The sequence below is a fragment of the Stylophora pistillata genome, chromosome 12 (assembly GCF_964205215.1).
Source record: "Stylophora pistillata chromosome 12, jaStyPist1.2, whole genome shotgun sequence".
In the NCBI taxonomy this organism is placed as follows: Eukaryota; Metazoa; Cnidaria; class Anthozoa; order Scleractinia; family Pocilloporidae; genus Stylophora; species Stylophora pistillata.
Genome location: NC_142530.1, coordinates 24,114,164 through 24,131,459, shown reverse-complemented (window position 1 = coordinate 24,131,459; position 17,296 = coordinate 24,114,164). Strand labels below are relative to the sequence as shown.

Below are 17,296 nucleotides of genomic sequence, written 5' to 3'. Positions count from 1 at the left end.
AAAGGTTTGTAAATGACAATCTTATGTGCGCACGTGCCAGGCATAGCACACGCACGTGCCCTAGGCAGTTCATTACGAACCCTCGGTGATATCTGGACGTTCTGAGCCTTGCCCTGTCCTGTAAAAGTGACCTTTGATTTCTTGGTGACCAACCAATGTACACCTCTATCAGTGAGAAATTCATCCGGATGAACTGGTCAGCCTCGAACGCTCTGACTTCGAGGAGAAGCAAGAAAACTGCGAGGAAGAAGACAAAGATGAAGGTGGGATATTTAGGTACGATTCCCCGAGGGGGGGGGGGAAGGCTTTAGCCTCTCCCCTTTTTTGAAACAAAAAAATGTCGTGCTAGGCATGCCCCCATTCGTTCGCCAATCACTCAAAAATTTGCTGTGTAGGACCCGAGGAAGTTTTTACCGTGTCAAGCGTGCGTTGTTCGTGAAAAACTTTGAAAACTTCCAGAATGAACGGTGTCATCGTTTTGGTGAAAAGGGGAGATAAACTAATGTCTTACTGTGAGTAAAGACTTCAACAGATCAATCCTGCTCGGGGAAAGTATCACCCACCGAAAAAGCCTTTTCAGGTTGAGGTAATGGACTAAAAAAAAATTATGATCGGGATCGGGATTACTTGCAATAAAAAATACACAAGTTTAGAGCTATTCAAATTACAGCTAGAAGCTGTTCGAGTTTTTTCGTTTGCATGTTTTACTTTGTCCATCGTCCGTTCGCTTATCTCCATATCCTGTACCGGGAGCCATTACTTAGACCGTTCAACTGCTCTTGTTTCAATCAAGGTGTTTTCACAGACAAGCCAAATTTTAGCTCGACTTACTGCGAAATGGTATTCTCACGAAAGCCCTTCGACCAATCACGATTAGCGCTTACTTCAGTTATAACTTGACTCGCGACTACGTGAGCTCGAGCAGCTATTCAATAGCTGCTCGAGCTCACGTAGTCGCGAGTCAAGTTATAACTGAAGTAAGCGCTAATCGTGATTGGTCGAAGGGCTTTCGTGAGAATACCATTTCGCAGTAAGTCGAGCTAAAATTTGGCTCGGAAAACATAGGCTCAGTATGGGAGTTGAACGCTCGGAGTAATGCAATCCTGCTTGTACCCAGTACCCTTCTTTGTTCCCAGCGGACTCTTCCGGTTCTCGTTCATATCCCACAGTTTCAGTTTCTCAGCTCATTCTCTCATTTCCAATTTTTTCGTTTCGTTTTCGGCGCAGTCAACTCGCTTCTCTCAAAGACCATTCATTGTGTCGATTTTTTAAACACCATGACCAACTAGGAGCTTAGAATTGCGTCGAAGGAGGTTGAAAGCCCAAATTTGGGTAAATTTTTCGCTCACGTGCGTTTCTCCAAGACGAGTACTATTTTTAGCAAATTTTGTCTGATCCAAGGGAAACTGGCTCTAGAGTATAAATACCTACAGTCACGAGTTTCTCACATGCCTCTCATCTGAAGTAGTATAACCTTTCTTAGAATGCCATCTGTCATTTGCAGCAAGTAAGCGTGCAACGGGATCTTCTGTACTTGCTAGTTGAAGCCTCAGAAAGGTAGGTGGCTTCAACTTAACTGCATTTTCCAAATACCCTCACATCTGGTAGTTTATTTGGCTAACAGAGTTTAAGTTAACCATAGATCGTTATAAGTTAACTTAAGATTTCACCTGATCCTCGGAAATACGCCTTCTGTACATGTCTAATATAAATGGTTAGATTCTTTCCGATCCAAACTTGGGTCTATAGTTATAACTGAAGTAATACTCAGTTATCGAATTCTGCACGTTGTAGGGGGATATATTTTGACAATTATTCGCAATTTCGTCGAAATTCTACGGTTTAATTAACTGCAGTTCGTGCACGAAACTTCCTCAAGGAGTTCACGACTAAGTCTTCTGTAAAGAAGCGGAAATCTTTCACTTTCTTTAATTTCAAAGTCTTTTCATAGGTATTTGGCAAAAATGGAGGCTTTTCTACTAAGAAAAAATTAAAGAAAAGAAGCTGCATATAATTTGTCGAGTAGATGAGCTTATGAACGAGGTCGAGAATCTGAAGAAACCATGCTTTACTTCCTCTTGGCTGGGACTGAAATTGTCAAGAACGTTTCTCGTTATAGATTCAAGTCCTTAAACATGAAGAGCATTTTTAAACATGCTTTAAAAATAGAGAATTATGCGGTGAATTACTTTTAAGTTATGACTGAGACCGTCTCGCGTGTCGATCGAAATGCCCGCTATGAGTTTGAGACATGATCCTAAGCGGAAATGCACATGGTAGACGATTTCGCATCATTACTATGTATAATTCCTTAAGAAAAAACTTTTTTAGAAGGTCTTGGGAAAAGTTTGGACACTGCTGAACTTACAGCTACATGTATGCTAAATTTATATCTTCTGATCACAAACGAGTGTGGAACTACATTCTGTTAATTTTAGATGATACTATTTTCCTGCATCTTCATTCCACAGTCAAGGGTCAATGGGGAAAGAAGAAATTTTTTCAAGCCATCGCTCATCATAAATTTTTCAACTTGAACTGAAACATGCGATTCGTGGCCCCAAAAACCCCTTTTTTTATTTAATTTTTTTTTTTTTATGAACATTGATTCCCAGAGTGCTGTTTGCCATCATGAAATTGTAACAATAATTAATTAATAACATTTATTATTACATGACTTGGGAACAGAGGGCCAATAACTAAAATCAACCAATCAAAATGCTCTATTGCCGGTCAATATTCTCTCAGTACTGGACCGGGCACTGTCCCGAATGATACCGCACTTGTGTCCCTGTGAACTTCAGTCGTGTAATAAATCTGTTATTAACCAAGCTTGCTCAGTCTGTACAAAAACGACCTCAGGCCAATATTCTCCCAGTACGGCCCTCGCGCTTGGTTAATAAGATATATATTAACTATTGTTAGTATCTCACCATCTTTCTGTTGTGGTGCAAAAGCATTTTGCAGTTATCTTTAAGTTTTTGGATACTCAAGGATCATAGCAATATTTTCATTACAGCTTAGCAAACAATTATGTTTTTGGACGCCATATGTTTTTATCAACTTTTGAAGTCAAACATTTTCATATTTTGTGGGGTGATTTACCCTATGCTAGTCTCTGCTCTTTAGGGTAGGGAGTTACTTTTTTCCTTGACCTTTGTGGCATAGGCAAAGCTATTTATTTTCAAGGCCCCAAAACAAGGTGCTTCTCCTCTTCTTTAACCCCACTTTCTTTCTGTTCCTCTCCTTACCGTATTTGCACTCCTTTTGAGTTTTAATAGAGCTGTGTTACTCATCTCAAGTACCCAGCTGCTTGCTGTTTGTCTTCAGCTCTTCTCCTTCGTGTTTACTCTGATCAACCAGTTGATCGCCTTCCCTAAACTTCCTACTCCAATTACCGGCACCATAACTTAAAGACTTCCTGTCATGTGAAGGGTCATGTCGGCAAGGCAGAAAAAGGCCTACTGTAAGTAAGATAATCATTATGATTAAAGGTAAACCACAAAATGTTCCTAATCTAACACTCTTTTCTTGAATACACAGATGAAGTGGTACATCACTGCAGTGTTCACACTGCTTTGTAGCCAGGTGACCTTTTGTAATGCTGATGAGCTAAAAGAAAACACAGTTCTTTCAGCCTTTACATCGGTAAGTTTTATCATGATATCTTTTTTTAGATTTAATGACACTGCTAAGGAATACATAATTGTGTAAATGCTCTGAATTATTACAAAAAGGATCCTGACTTATTCAATGTATGAATTTAATCAACTTTCTCAACTCTTTTAACTGCAAGGAGTGCCCAATTAGTAATTTCTCTTTACAATATTAATACATCATCCTGAAGAAAGCTTTTGAGAGGACATATATTAAACATATTGTTAGTCTTGAATTAATACCAAATTCTCAGAGCAAAGGTTATTAGAAATGTCCGTCAGATAGGAAAGGGAATTGATCGGAAGACATCGAAAGCATTTCACGGTTCACTAAAGTACTGTTCATGCACCCTCAAACTGCAGATTTAGATTTAATAAAACTTTGAGCAGTTAACCATTAACTCCAAGTAGTGATTAACCTGTAACTTCTCCCTATAATATCCATACATGATCCAGCAAACGGGTAATGAGAATACTCAAAGTTATCTGGTAGAAGTTGTTACCTTGATTGAACACCAAATTCTTGTAACCAATTTACAAGGAAATGTGTAGCAGCTAGAGGGGAGAATTTCATCATCAGATCTTGGGAATTAAAGGGTTTATTATGCTAGCACTGTACCCTTTTAATGAATGTTAAAATGGCTTGTATGGTAATAACATTTGCTGGTAAGGGTTGATTGGCACTTCTCTTCTTGTTTAATTTATGATTACTGTTTTTGAGACTGTAGGTTGTCTAACATGTATTCATGGTTGTCATGACTACTTGTGCAGTTGTTGTTATTGTCTCTGTTGTCCTTTTTCATCTGGTTCTCCAAGCCGAACTTTTTTCAAGTTTCCATTTTGGTAACCTAAAATCATCATTTTAACAGTAGTGGCTAAAAAACATGGGTTGTACAGTTAAGCAGATGGACACAAAGCATTTGTACATTAAGTTAACAGGACCACACCAGTGAACAAACACATGCAGCTGAAAGAAACTCAAGACATTCAACAGAAATTTGGTGCAGCATATATGCCATCAGTTTTACTACAAATACAATGCCCTTTGAAATTCACAGTAATCATCCCACAATGGAGAAAACAATCAGCTAGCTTATACATACTAATATTACAAACTTTTTAAGGTATCTAAGAATAGATGTGTATGCTCATTTGTCAAGAGTATTGTGCACATGTTATTCTGGTTTTATCATCTTAGTTTATAAATGCATGTAAATTGACCACTGTAAAGAGTTTCAAAGCTTTGCAGGTGTAATGTGGTCATTTTGGTCCCACATTTTTGAGCTGCACTGTAACATTTGACAAAAAAGTTTTGTGTAGTAACATTTGATAAAAATCTCACTTTGTCTTTAGACACTAATAAATGAGTAAGTTATATAAAGGCTGTGCTTTATGGAAAACTGAATGGACCCCAGTGTTCTGAAACTGTGAAATCCAGGGTGCCCAGCATATGCTTTGTATTTATAAAAAAACTAAAATTCCTGAGTCGCCCAAGAGCAAAAGTAAGGCGCCAGAGGCCGCTGGGCACTGCTAGACCCCTGCCTTGTATATAAGCATTAAAAATGACTACATGACCACCAAACTCGGGATGATAATGGCACTTAATTTACCATTCACTGTCAATTTAGTTGCCAATTTCTTTGTCTAAATGTAGTTGTGATGGCACTGCCACTGTCAAAAAATGACTGGTGCAGGAATAATTTAGAAAAGCCTTTTTGTTTTAGAGTCTACTTGTGTGGCCACTGGTAATTAAATTTGTGTAATCAGTGCAATAGTCCATTTCACAGTTGAGTGCTTGGTCACCAGGCCTTTTAACAGGAGTGAGGCTACGTAAGGATGACCTTGTGATGATAGAAACATTGCTGTTTTTCAAATGTAAATTACTTTCATTTGTTATCATGCTAACTAGATACTGGTCTCTATCACAACAGTGTCACCTTCAGCCTCAATTCAAATCAAAGGCTTGGCAACTAAGTACACAACTGTAAAATGGCCCATTGCATGACAGTGCCTCATTTTCCCAATGGAACTGCAAATGTTTTTTGAGAAGCACTTGCTTCATGCATGTATTTCAATGAAGATAATATATTGATCCATGTGCCAGTTGCTAGTACTGTAAATTATCAATTATATCTCAGTCATGGGATCTGACCAGAAAATGGAAAACTGATAACTGTGTTGCCAGCTCCTATGTACTTTAATTTATTTAAAAGTGTGAGTACAGTGATCTTTCTGTTTTGGCACAATTATAGCATTTTGGAGTTATCTTTAAGTTTGTTAATAACTGTTTTCTTGCAGGCATGTTTATACTGTACAAATTTTTAATTATTATGAGTGGTTTGTATGTTAGCAATGAACTTTAGAAATCATTCCATTAAATTTTTCATCAACAGAATGAAATTGATGTGTTAGATGCAGTTGTATGTCCTGGTGGTGTCAGACAGTGTCCTTCTGGCCACTCCTGTTGTTCTGTTCCAGGCAATGATGAGGTTCACTGCTGCCCTGTTGGTTACTCTTGTGAAAGTGGTGTGTGTCAAGAAACCAGGAAAGACAACATTGCTGCTCTGTTTCCTTCTGTGGGGGCCAAAATTGTAAAGTGCGACAACCAGTATGCTTGCCCAGACAGGTATAGATTGATATACTGTGCTTAGGGTGGGAAAGGGTTAAAGCATGGTATCAGTGTATTAGTGTTCTTGTTACAATAAGTACATACCACACAAGAGAATAGTGTTTTTTGTGTGCACTGATTGGCTAGTTCAGAATTCTATGGTAAGTACTATTCACCTTGGAGCAGCCAATAAGACAAAATTGTTTGCAAGGGTTTCATTTCTGACCATAAGCTAATTTTATTTATTTATTTGTTTATTTTTTTGGGGAAGGGGGGGGGTTTCTGTGTTGTATATACTAAAAAAAATTATTCACCTCCACTTTGATGAACAATTGTCAACTATTAGTATTATCATATGCAATATACAGGCTCTGGATGCCTATATTTCTAACTCTTTAGAGGCTGTAGATTGTGTAGCCTGCTTGGTTACCACCTGATAACATGGTTATTGCCATTATTATTGTTATTTTTATTATTTTTAGAAGTATCATTATTTTTATGATCTTAATACTCTGTCTCACTTGCATCATTATTGTTGTTAATGGTAATAGGTATGTCAGTGCAGCCCATGATATAGATATGTAAAGATAGATAGACAGATAGACAGACAGACAGACAGACAACTTGCACAATGGAGAATGGGCTTCCATTTTCATCAACTTTATTCAAGAGCCAATGCATTGTGGCCTTTGCCCTTCTCAATGGCCTTAACATGCAATTGGTTGATTTTGTGACAATTATATAATTTATATTTAACAATTATTCGCCAAAGGCAAAGTGAATATTGATGAGTATTCCCCGAAACTAAAATTTTGACAAACATTTATTCATCTCATTGACCTCCATTACCTCAAAGTCAGTGGTAAATTCGGTTTGTTGTTGAAACCATTCTGTTAAGTAAATAAAGTGTTGCGAAAATTTAATGTAGTTGTTTTGATTTATTCATGCATTTTGACATAAGCAAAATTTTGATGGGAATTTAAATGGTTTCTTTGTTACATTTAGCACAATAATTTATTTTCACACCTTACCTTTCAAGAGTGTCATTCCCAACTTTGGGGCATGTTTGGTATTCCTTTGAATGGCATTTTCTTTCATTAAATTAATTTCCTCTTCAGACACATCGACAAAGTGCGAGGTGGCCATTTTGAAACTATAATCACCTCGCTGGAGGAATAGCGGAATATGATGTCATTCTCGGCCAATAAGAGTGCGAGAATTTCTATAATCATCTGAGTAATTATACTAAATATATATATATTTATCGGTGTATTATATACAGGAAGTCTGCATTTCAATTTTTCCATGTTACAGTGCTGACAATACATAAAAGTAGAGTGAAAAAAATGTTGAGTTAGAAAAATACAAAGACTATGCTTTCATCCCTACAAGCCTGTTTTGTCATTGCACACGTAAAATCCCGATGAGTGAGCAATCATGAAACAGGCTTATAAGGATGAAAGTGTAGTCTTTGTATTTTTCTAGCTCAACGTACATAATTATACACATTTGTAGATGGGAAGTCCGTGTTTCGATTTTTCTGTATAACAGTGCTTGATACATAAAGGTAGAGCGCAATATATGTTGAGTAGAAAAATATGACGACTATGTTTTTATCCCTACAACCCCGATGAGTGAGCAATCACGAAACAGGCCAGGGAAAAAAATATATATACATATATATTTATGTATATATTTACATATATATTTATATTTATAGGAAGTCTGTGTTTCGATTTTTCCTTATTATAGTGCTTGATATATAAAAGTAGAGCGCAATATAATGTTAAGTTAGAAAAATACAATGACTATACTTTCGTCCTTACAAGCCTGTTTTGTAATTGCTGACTCATCAGGGCATTTAAAAAATTCACAATGACTACGGCTTGCACGTTGTGAAGATTTGGTTTGTGCAAATCCCCTCCCCTCTCCCTTTCACCCCCTGGGCAAAACTTTTGTTCAAATCCTCCATGCAAGTGCTCGAATTGATTGTTAATTGTTGTGTAAAGGGCAAGATTAGCAATTGTGACTTCATTGTAGACCTTTCTCAGCAGTCTGCTCATGAAAGTGAACCTTTTCCCCTCAAACAGCTCCATATTAAAAGGTTGATAATATACATGAAAAACTTATGCATGCTAATGGACCGAAAACAAGTGCAAATTTCTAACTTAAGTGCAAAGTTTGAACATGCGGGTAAAATTTAAAATAGAGCACAGTGCTGTCAAAATTTCATCTGGCTTGACTTTGTGTGATGCCTTTTTCATGTGATAACAAGTAACATGATTTATTGTGCAATTTGCTGCGGATAAGAGGTAGTAAATTTTTCAAAGACTGCAAACAGCACTCGCCCTATGAACTCTAGCAGTTGTGTTGCCTTTACAAACTTCAAACATGCCTATTAACACCAAATTGCACTTGCAATCATGTTATTACCCATAGAAAACACATCTAGAATGCTGGAAAGACTGGACAGTTCTTGGTCAATTTCCTCTCCCCACTCAGGCAAGGTTTAAAATCCCCCCTCCCCCCTGGCACAGATGCTAATACAATGCCAGTAGGTTACTCTTATGGTGTTTAGACCTGGATGAAATACGACAATCATAGTATTGTGAGACTCCCCTAGAAACGGAAATGAATTATTTTTTAAACAGTTTTAGGAAGTATTAATTGGTTTGCCTTTCATAAGCTTGCACAAGAATTCAGAAAGTAATCGAGCATAGGTTAGGTACAAGTCATATGCTCCAGCAGCTGCAGTAGTAATCAAATTAAGTTATCATTTCATTACTTTTATCTTCTAGATACACCTGTTGCCAAGATGGAAGTGAGTATCACTGCTGCGCAATGCAACGGGCAGTGTGTTGTCCTGATAAAATCCACTGCTGTCCCCAAGGTTACACTTGCTCTAAAGATGGTAAAACTTGTTCATCTGGCTCTGATACTGTAGCTTCACTAACGAGTACATCACCCAAAGCTCTGAAGAAACCCTTGGAGAGATTATTGGACCTAATCAAGGGAAGATATTCTCACAAGAAGACGTTGCTCTTAAAGCATTCAACGGTCAAAATGGAAAAGATATCAGCATCAAAAAGAAGAGACCATGATAAAACACCTCCGATAAAAAAAACACCAGCATTGAGAAATGATTCTAAAGTAGAAATTGTCATCTGCCCTGGTGGTAAGTCTGAATGTCCAGATGGAAACACTTGTTGTAAACTTTCCACAGGGGGATGGGGCTGCTGTCCACTTCCTGAGGCTGTCTGCTGCAGTGACGGAGTTCATTGTTGTCCAAGTGGAACCACCTGTGATCTCGCAACGGGAACTTGTGACAGAAACACAGATAAAGCATTTCTTCTTAAAAAAACACAAGTATGGATAGGAAAAGCAGGAAAGAGCAATACTATCTGTCCTGATGGTGAGTCCCAGTGCCCAGATGGAAACACTTGCTGTAAACTTTCTTCAGGTCAATATGGTTGTTGTCCTCTTCCAAAGGCCGTTTGCTGCAGCGATGGAAAGCACTGTTGTCCCAATGGATATACTTGTCACCTTTCAGCAGGAACCTGTACGCAAGGAAGCAGCAGTATAGCTATGTTTCAGAAAAAGCCAGCAAAGAAAAGAGAAAGTGCTGCAAGTAACATTGTTTGTCCTGATGGCGAGTCCGAGTGTCCAGATGATACCACTTGCTGTAAACTTTCTTCAGGTCAGTACGGTTGTTGTCCTCTTCCAAAGGCTGTTTGCTGCAGCGATGGAGAGCACTGCTGTCCTAATGGATATACATGTGACATTTCTGCTGGAACCTGCTCCAAAGGAACCACTACTTTAATTTTGTTGCAGAAGTTGCCAGCTGTTCAAAGAAAGAGTGATGCAAATAGTGTTGTTTGTCCTGATGGTGAGTCCCAGTGCCCAGATGGAAACACTTGCTGTAAACTTTTTTCAGGTCAATATGGTTGTTGTCCTCTTCCAAAGGCCGTTTGCTGCAGCGATGGAAAGCACTGCTGTCCCGATGGATATACTTGTGATGTGTCAGCTGGAACCTGTACACAAGGAAGCAGCAGTATAGCTATGTTCCAGAAAAAGCCAGCAATGAAAAGAGAAAGTGCTGAAAGTAACATTGTTTGTCCTGATGGTGAGTCCGAGTGTCCAGATGATACCACTTGCTGTAAACTTTCTTCTGGTCAGTACGGTTGTTGTCCTCTTCCAAAGGCGGTTTGCTGCAGCGATGGAGAGCACTGTTGTCCTAATGGATATACGTGTGACGTTTCCGCTGGAACCTGCTCCAAAGGAACCACTAGTATAACTTTCTTGCAGAAGTTGCCGGCTGTTCAAAGAAAGAGTGACGCAAATAGTGTTGTTTGCCCTGATGGTGACTCCCAGTGCCCAGATGGAACCACCTGCTGTAAGCTTTCTACAGGTCAATATGGTTGTTGTCCTCTTCCAAATGCTGTATGCTGCAGTGATCGAGAGCACTGCTGTCCTAATGGATATACTTGTGATGTATCTGCAGGATCCTGTACGCAGGGAAGCAGCAGTATACCTATGGTGCAGAAACTGCCAGCATTAATGAGAGAAAAGAGTGCCAGTAACGTTGTTTGTCCTGATGGCCAGTCTGAGTGTCCAGATGGAAACACTTGCTGTAAACTTTCTTCAGGTCAATACGGTTGTTGTCCTTATCCAAATGCTGTATGCTGCAGCGATGGAGAGCACTGCTGTCCTAATGGATACACTTGTGATGTATCTGCAGGAACCTGTACGCAGGAAAGCAGCAGTATGCCTATGATGCAGAAACTGCTAGCATTAATAAGAGAAAAGAAAGCCAGTAACGTTGTTTGTCCTGATGGCCAGTCTGAGTGTCCAGATGGAAACACTTGCTGTAAACTTTCTTCAGGTCAATATGGTTGTTGTCCTCTTCCAAATGCTGTATGCTGCAGCGATGGAGAGCACTGCTGTCCTAATGGATATACTTGTGATGTATCTGCGGGAACCTGTACTCAGGGAAGTAGCAGTATACCTATGGTGCAGAAACTGCCAGCATTAATGAGAGAAAAGAAAGCCAGTAACATTGTTTGTCCTGATGGCCAGTCTGAGTGTCCAGATGGAAACACTTGCTGTAAACTTTCTACAGGTCAATATGGTTGTTGTCCTCTTCCAAATGCTGTATGCTGCAGCGATGGAGAGCACTGCTGTCCCAATGGATATACTTGTGATGTATCTGCGGGAACCTGTACGCAGGGAAGCAGCAGTATACCTATGGTGCAGAAACTGCCAGCATTAATGAGAGAAAAGAATGGTAGTAACGTTGTTTGTCCTGATGGCCAGTCTGAGTGTCCAGATGGAAACACTTGCTGTAAACTTTCTTCAGGTCAATACGGTTGTTGTCCTTATCCAAATGCTGTTTGCTGCAGCGATGGAGAGCACTGCTGTCCTAATGGATATACTTGTGATGTATCTGCGGGAACCTGTACGCAGGAAAGCAGCAGTATGCCTATGATGCAGAAACTGCCAGCATTAATAAGAGAAAGGAATGCTAGTAACGTTGTTTGTCCTGGTGGCCAGTCCGAGTGTCCAGATGGAAACACTTGCTGTAAACTTTCTTCAGGTCAATACGGTTGTTGTCCATATCCAAATGCTGTTTGCTGCAGCGATAGAGAGCACTGCTGTCCTTCTGGATATACATGTGACGTATCTGCTGGAACCTGTACGCAAGGAAGCAGCAGTATAGAAATGTTTCAGAAAATGCCAGCAATGAAAAGAGAAAGTGCTGCAAGTTACGTTGTTTGTCCTGATGGCGAGTCTGAGTGTCCAGATGGTACCACTTGCTGTAAACTTTCTACAGGTCAATATGGTTGTTGTCCTCTTCCAAATGCTGTTTGCTGCAGCGATGGAGTGCACTGCTGTCCTCATGGATATACTTGTGATGTATCTGCGGGAACCTGTACGCAGGGAAGCAGCAGTATACCTATGGTGCAGAAACTGTCAGCATTAATGAGAGAAAAGAATGGTAGTAACGTTGTTTGTCCTGATGGCCAGTCTGAGTGTCCAGATGGAAACACTTGCTGTAAACTTTCTTCAGGTCAATACGGTTGTTGTCCTTATCCAAATGCTGTTTGCTGCAGCGATGGAGAGCACTGCTGTCCTAATGGATATACTTGTGACGTGTCTGCTGGAACCTGTACGCAAGGAAGCAGCAGTATGCCTATGGTACAGAGACTACCAGCATTGAAAAGGGAAAAGGATGCTAGTAACGTTGTTTGTCCTGGTGGCCAGTCTGAGTGTCCGGATGGAAACACTTGCTGTAGACTTTCGTCAGGTCAATATGGTTGCTGTCCTCTTCCAAATGCTGTTTGCTGCAGCGATGGAAAGCACTGCTGTCCCAATGGATATACTTGTGATGTATCTGCTGGAACCTGTAAGCAAGGAAGCAGCAGTATAGCTTCACTACAGATGCATGCAGCGTTACAGGCAGTTACTTACATAAAGGCAGTAGATGGCGTCTTATGCCCTGATAAAAAATATCAGTGTCCTAATGGGAGTACCTGCTGTAGAGTTCCCTCTGGAACTTACGGTTGCTGCCCGATAAAGAATGCTGTTTGTTGCAGTGACCATATCCACTGCTGCCCCAACGGGTACACATGTGACGTCGAAGGAGGTATGTGGTGCAGAGTGTGATTCCTTTACCCTTTCAGACAGACGGTAATGTTTAGATTCTCGACACAGATACGTCAGTCTCACCAACAAAAGCATTCTTTTTTTGTTTGGGGCGGCGGCGGCGGTGGTATGTTGTATTTTTTCTAAAAAAACAGTTAAAACTTATTTAATACTCGTTCAATAGTCTCAATATTGAGAAATTAACCCTCTTTGTGTAACTCCAGGTAAATGTATTAAAAACGCTGAACACATAAAGATGATTGCCAATGTTCCGTCTTCCAGATCATCTGTGGGTATGTATTTCAAAATTCTTTGCGAACTGCTTTGGTAGTTGATTGAATTGATTAAGACATAAATGTATGCGACCAATTTATAACTTTCATCTTCTGATTTTTTTTCTTAAAAAGAGGAATAAACTGGTTTTGGGATAAACCTGTTTTAAACTATCATTTGCGTGCGAAGGATCTCCATGCAATTTTTCCTCATTTTGTTTCTAGACACTGAACAGAAGTACATTAAGTGCCCTGATGGATGTTCGTGTTTAGATTACGAGACCTGCTGTGTGCTGTCTGATGGACGTTTTGGCTGTTGTCCTTTACCACATGCAGTTTGCTGTGAAGATCACGAACATTGCTGTCCCTCAGGATATAGGTAATACTGTCTAAAAGTTCTCACCCACCCTATTTTTCGTTCATCATAATTGTGTTAGTTTCTTTTTTTTATACTTAATCATTACCTATTGTTCTCATTTCGGTCTTATTCATTTTTTCGTTAATTTGTTTGTTTGTTTATCACTTCTTCCTCAAATCATTCAGCCAGCTATTCAGTGCTTTAGTCGCTTAGCCATTTAGTCAGTTGCCTATAAGCTTACGGACCCAATCCTGCCTTTTGGTTCAAGGTCGTTACTTTTAGTGAGTGACTCATTTCGAAGAATCTTTTTCCCCCTTTTCTTTCTTTCTTTTCTTGTTTCAGTCATCTTTCAAAATTTACCTTTCTCTATTGCCTTTCGTGTATCAGGTGTGACTTGGCTGCCGAGATGTGTGTTACTGGTAATGTCCGCCTCCCAATGCTGCAAAAGATCCGTTCGCCTAGAAAACAAAAGACTCCAAGAGTTAATTTAGATGAGAAGATCCGCTTTGTTCCCTCGCGTGTCCAAGATGAAGACCCTGTGGCAGAGGACCTTTTGCTGTGAAAAGAACTTCTTCGAAGCCCACTATCTTTCCGCTTAGTCCAACAAATGCTTAGCTTTCTTTGATTGAATGTTCTCTCGTTTTTAATTTCTTGATTATACTAAAGGTTAAAAAGAAATTAGTAACTTGGTCTTGGTAGACTATCATTTACTCGTTATTACGTCTTCATTAGAATCATGTCTTGCTTTTAGCCGTTTTATTGACAGACTTTATATTAACTCTGTATTCCCCAGAAGTGATTAAAATGTAACTTCTCCGTATAATATCCACACAATATCCAGCGAACAGGTAATGAGAATACTCGAACTTACCAGGGAGACGTTGGCATCTTGATCCAACGCCAAACTCTTGCAAGTTATTTACAAAGAAAAATGTGGCAGCTGTAGGAAAGAACTGATCAGATCTTGGAGGTTAAAGGGTAAATAAAACCGATTTCCAGCTTTCAAAGCTAATTTAATTAAACAGTGTTCGAAAACCCAGCCGTTCAAATTGCCTTCCGTATAATTATTTGATAGGTAACTTTATATTTGATAGGGAACCATATATTTTATAGGTAACTATTGGGGTCACTTTAGGGGCCACTGTACACCCACTGAATTAATGAACCTTGTAAGCTCTTACATGAAAGACGAGTCAAGGTAAGATTAATTGCGAAGAGCTCTCGTGCTGGACAATGGTTTTAAAATTTGTTTTATTCTGAGATTTTCTACGTAGAACATTGCTAATTGATCACATCATGTTTCAAAGAAAATACATGACAACAATTGTTGTCGCTAGCTAAAGAAATAATATGATTGGATATGAAGAACCCAGAAGCATGCTGGAAACCCTTACATCTTGGAGGAATCCAAAGCGAAAAGGGGTGTACCTTTCCCATCGAATCGTGACGGAGACACTTTGGTCCACTCCGCTTAGCAGTTTGTAGATCATTTTTGTTTTGATTAACAGGCTCTAGATAAGAAGACACAATCGAAAAGACGGGCGACTTGGTCCTCGCACGCTTCAAACCCGAAGTTGTCGCATTCGGACTGTTATGTACGAATTTATTTTTCTTGTCCGTTTTCTTCCTTTTTTTTCTTGTTTGTTCTTCTTCATCTTATTTTCCCTTATTTTTATATGCAAGTAGTTTAATCTTCTAGTCAAGAAAATGTTTTATTTTAACTTAGAACATTGTTCGTGTGGTCATACCTTTCAAAGATCAGTAATCAGCAAAATGTTAAGAAAGAGCTCAAGAATCTTAGCATGAAGGTGCAGACAACTGTCCAGCCAGTATTTGTTAGCCGCAAAGTTGGCCAAGATCTTAAAGTAAAATAAATCAAGCCACAGATCGTCAACCAACAACGCGTCGTTTATCGTTTTCAATGTGACCTGTGTGATGCGGGTTATGTGGGCTATACACGCGGACACTTACACACACGCGTGGATGGACATAAACGAAAGGCATCTTCAATATATAAACACTACCACGAACGGCACAGGAAGTCCCGAAAGACCTACTGAAACGTTTTAGCTTTCTGAAAAAGTGTAGTAACAAGTTCGATTGTTTGGTGAACGAAATGCTTTTCATCAGAGACCTAAAACCCACTCTGAACGTGCAAAGCGCGATTCAATTCGCGCAAAAGTATTTGTATAAGTAGCTCCTAACATATTTATGCTAATTTAGTGTTACACCTTGCCGCAAACTTTGTAATTTTTACTTCTCCTTGACAATGGCGTTACGATGACACCGAAACGTCGGTTTTTATCGTTGGTTTTTGCTTGTCTTTGCATTTTTATTTTAAATTATGGTTCAGAAACTTACTGAAGAGCAATCATTCAGTCGCGCAAAAGGAAAGGTGTTTCAGTTCAAGTTTTCTAGAGCATCACTAGATATGTTTCCTTGACGCAACAGAATGTTCGAAGAGAAAACTTTCGCGGCAAATGAACGAATTTTTCTGTATGACTTTTCCCTTATCGGTACAGAAAACCTCCGCTGACAAATATCCGGGTTATAAAGTATTTTTGCTTGCGCGCGATTGGTCTCAACGCGCGTGACCAAATATTCCTCAGCGAAAACTGAGGGATGTTCAGGGATACCACCAAAGTGCTGTTCCCCAATTTTCGAACCTTGCGTCCACTACGCTAGGTCTTGGAATTTTACTCGGACGAGAGAGCGTTTTGCGGTTGTTATCGTACCTGACAACACTCAAAGGAAAACATCCCATGCAGCAAACATTAGGATGCTCGTAAACATTTTTTCCACGCCCGCTGCAAAATAATTGAAGGATAATAAACACAATGTCCTCTATTTGGCGCGAAAATATGCTCTATCTCTGTCCTTAGACATTCTCTGTTTCTCGAGCTTTGCTGGCGGAAAAGTGTTCGCATCTTGGAGCAGATAATGTCCGCGGACAAATATCGGTGCATATATTCACGCCAAATAGAGGCTATTGCTGATACGTTTTGGCGCCAAACTGTAGCCTTCTGCCTGTGTTGATGTTCACCAAATTCATTTACACGCTCCTTACTCAGTTAATTGAAATCGTAGCGTCTTCAACCAAGGGTTGTATATACACTGTGTTGGTTTCTATCACAAAATTTCCGAATGTATCAGAATATCCCCTGGTACAAACATAGAGGGGGGCTGGGTTTTGCGGTTTTGACTGTTTGGATCGGTTTTTCGGTTTTTGGGCCAAAAAGGTTCGGTTTTTCGGTTTTGATGTAGAGAGCGGTTTGCGGAGTTTACGTGTTTTTGCATTCGGTTTTCACGAAAACTCTGATGCGGTTTTCGGTTTTCTTTTTTGACCCCTTTAAAGTTGAGAATACAACGGTTTTGTCGGGTTTGTATGCGGTTTTCGGTTTTGCTGCCTTTTTTCGTCGGTTTTTTTCTCCGGTTTTGCGGTTTCCCAGAGACCCCAATGCCCCCCTCAACATAATTGATTTATCAGGCTTCCCTGTCAGACCCTCCGTGGTATTCTTAGAACTCTATCAAAGGGGATAAAAATTTTCTTTAAATGGTGATCATGTTAAAATTTATTCAAGGAATATCATTTTAACATTTATACCAAAAATTATTGTAGCCTACAAACTTTATACGAAAAAATTTGCAGACATGGGACCTTGGAATTGAATCTAACCCATCAAAAAAAAAATTCGATACGAAGGCTAAATAATATATACCTCCTTTTTATTTCATTCCAGCGATCTCTCGTCGATTTTTG

At 39.5% G+C, this 17,296-nt stretch overlaps 1 protein-coding gene across 1 annotated transcript; it reads left to right on the top strand.

The window, feature by feature from the left end:
* The first annotated feature begins 1,234 nt into the window (after positions 1-1,234).
* On the top strand, positions 1,235-15,437 carry LOC111326360 (uncharacterized). Its single transcript, XM_088740868.1, has 7 exons — positions 1,235-1,557; positions 3,544-3,648; positions 6,050-6,282; positions 9,063-12,907; positions 13,131-13,199; positions 13,404-13,557; positions 13,924-15,437. Exons 2-7 carry the CDS (start codon positions 3,544-3,546, stop codon positions 14,096-14,098), a joined length of 4,581 nt encoding a protein of 1,526 aa, XP_088596994.1. The 5' UTR covers positions 1,235-1,557; the 3' UTR covers positions 14,099-15,437.
* The last annotated feature ends 1,859 nt before the right edge of the window (positions 15,438-17,296 follow it).

Coding starts and splice junctions, on each gene's coding strand:
- LOC111326360 (XM_088740868.1), top strand. CDS start 3,544: ATGAAGTGGTACATCACTGCAGTGTTCACACTGCTTTGTAGCCAGGTG. Junction 3,649..6,049: donor TTCTTTCAGCCTTTACATCG/GTAAGTTTTATC, acceptor TTTCATCAACAG/AATGAAATTGATGTGTTAGA. Junction 12,908..13,130: donor CACATGTGACGTCGAAGGAG/GTATGTGGTGCA, acceptor GTGTAACTCCAG/GTAAATGTATTAAAAACGCT.